The sequence below is a fragment of the Echiichthys vipera genome (assembly GCF_963691815.1).
Source record: "Echiichthys vipera genome assembly, chromosome: 7".
Classification (NCBI taxonomy): Eukaryota; Metazoa; Chordata; class Actinopteri; order Perciformes; family Trachinidae; genus Echiichthys; species Echiichthys vipera.
Genome location: NC_139832.1, coordinates 130,001 through 132,500, shown reverse-complemented (window position 1 = coordinate 132,500; position 2,500 = coordinate 130,001). Strand labels below are relative to the sequence as shown.

At 57.2% G+C, this 2,500-nt stretch overlaps 1 protein-coding gene across 2 annotated transcripts in view; it reads left to right on the top strand.

Moving 5' to 3' along the window:
* The window catches only part of lamb4 (laminin, beta 4), a 27,041-nt gene that overhangs the window by 3,336 nt on the left and 21,205 nt on the right, over positions 1 to 2,500 (top strand). For both annotated transcript variants that reach the window (XM_083916748.1, XM_083916747.1), the window contains exons 2-3: positions 930 to 1,430; positions 2,044 to 2,279. In XM_083916748.1, the coding sequence (XP_083772874.1) occupies positions 1,409 to 1,430; positions 2,044 to 2,279 (258 nt within the window). In that variant the 5' untranslated portion in view covers positions 930 to 1,408. The remainder of the gene's footprint in view (positions 1 to 929; positions 1,431 to 2,043; positions 2,280 to 2,500) is intronic.

Genomic DNA, 2,500 nt, shown 5'->3' with positions numbered 1-2,500 from the left:
CCCTGAACCTGACCCTGAACCTGAACCTGAACCTGAGGAAGTCGTGCACGTTTGCACCTGGACCTGAGGCGGGGGGGGGGGGGGGGGGACTCCTGAGTTTCTGAGACGACAGTTTGAATTTTTTCAGCAACATGAAACTTTCACAGCTGCTCAGGATCAGAGGTCAGGGGTCAGAGGTCAGAGGTCAGGGGTCAGAGGTCAGAGGTCAGAGGTCAGGGATCAGAGGTCAGGGATCAGAGGTCAGGGGTCAGGGATCAGAGGTCAGGGGTCAGAGGTCAGGGATCAGAGGTCAGGGGTCAGGGATCAGAGGTCAGGGGTCAGAGGTCAGGGATCAGAGGTCAGGGGTCAGAGGTCAGGGATCAGGGGTCAGAGGTTAGGGATCAGGGATCAGGGGTCAGGGATCAAAGGTCAGAGGTCAGGGATCAGAGGTCAGGGGTCAGGGATCAAAGGTCAGAGGTCAGGGATCAGAGGTCAGGGATCAGAGGTCAGGGGTCAGAGGTCAGGGATCAGAGGTCAGGGATCAGGGATCAGAGGTCAGGGGTCAGAGGTCAGGGATCAGAGGTCAGGGGTCAGAGGTCAGGGGTCAGGGATCAGAGGTCAGGGGTCAGAGGTCAGGGATCAGAGGTCAGGGGTCAGAGGTCAGGGATCAGAGGTCAGGGATCAGAGGTCAGGGGTCAGAGGTCAGGGATCAGAGGTCAGGGATCAGAGGTCAGGGGTCAGAGGTCAGGGATCAGGGATCAGGGGTCAGGGATCAGAGGTCAGGGGTCAGAGGTCAGGGATCAGGGATCAGAGGTCAGGGGTCAGAGGTCAGGGATCAGGGGTCAGGGATCAGGGATCAGGACCAGGACCAGGACTCTCGGTTTGTTTTCTTTATTGGAGGAGATAAAACTTCAATATTCATATTTTCACTTTTCATATGTTTGCTCCAGAGACCAGAGTCCACCAGAGACCAGAGTCCACCAGAGAGACCAGAGTCCACCAGAGACCAGAGTCCACCAGAGACCAGAGTCCACCAGAGAGACCAGAGTCCACCAGAGACCAGAGTCCACCAGAGACCAGAGTCCACCAGAGACCAGAGTCCACCAGACAGACCAGAGTCCACCAGAAAGACCAGAGTCCACCAGACAGACCAGAGTCCACCAGAGACCAGAGTCCACCAGAGACCAGAGTCCACCAGACAGACCAGAGTCCACCAGACAGACCAGAGTCCACCAGAGACCAGAGTCCACCAGACAGACCAGAGTCCACCAGAGAGACCAGAGTCCACCAGAGAGACCAGAGTCCACCAGGGAGACCAGAGTCCACCAGAGAGACCAGAGTCCACCAGAGACCAGAGTCCACCAGAAAGACCAGAGTCCACCAGACAGACCAGAGTCCACCAGAGACCAGAGTCCATCACCAGCACAACATGATCTTCATCTTCTTCATAGGTGAGTTCATCATCACACAGGGAGGAAGGAAGGAAGAGAGGAAGGGGGGGAGGAAGAGAGGAAGGGTGGAGGTTGGGGGCATCGAACCGGAGTGGGCGATGTTCAAAGCTTCCACTGCTGAAGCTGCATCGTCAACATCTCTGACAGAAGTCACTGAGGAAGGAAACAAGTCCACAGAGGCAAAGCCCCAGGATCCATGAGCTGCATCCACACATGCTGAAAGCTCTGGGTCTGGAGGGGCCGTCCTGGTCCTGGTCCTGGTCCTGGTCCTGGTCCTGGTCCTGCTCCTGGTCCACACGTCTCTGACACACTGGTGGAAGTCTGGGACAGTGGGAAGACCAAGGACCAGGTGGAGAGATTAGATCCTGATCCAGGATCAGAGGCTGGAGCTGCTGCCCCTGAGACCTGATCCAGGATCAGAGGCTGGAGCTGCTGCCCCTGAGACCTGATCCAGGATCAGAGGCTGGAGCTGCTGCCCCTGAGACCTGATCCAGGACCAGAGGCTGGAGCTGCTGCCCCTGAGACCTGATCCAGGATCAGCTTATCTGGGTCATATATCCATAAATATATTTACTAGGATTTAAATTCCCACAGACACGTCTCTGTTTTGCAGTTTGTCTTCCAGCAGCTCGGTTCCAGGACCTCCAGGACCCCCAGGACCCCCAGGACCTCCAGGACCCCCAGGACCTCCAGGACCTCCAGGACCCCCAGGACCTCCAGGACTGTCCCGGTGAACCGTGTAACCCCCAGCTCGGTGACCTGATGGTGGGTCGAGCAGCTCAGCTGTCAGCCTCCTCCACCTGCGGTCTGGACGGACCAGAGAATTACTGCATCATCGGATACCTGGAGGTCAGAGGTCGCCTGGGATCCATGACAGGAGCTTTTCAGGGTCTCGGGGGGCGTTTCATTATCTGCTCTTTAGTGAACTCTTCTCTTTGGACACATGGTGGCGGGCTTTGGGGCACAGGGGACAGGAAGTGGTCCCACAGGTTGGTATGAACAGGGGCACAGGGGACAGGAAGTGGTCACACAGGTTGGTATGAACAGGGGCACAGGGGACAGGAAGTGGT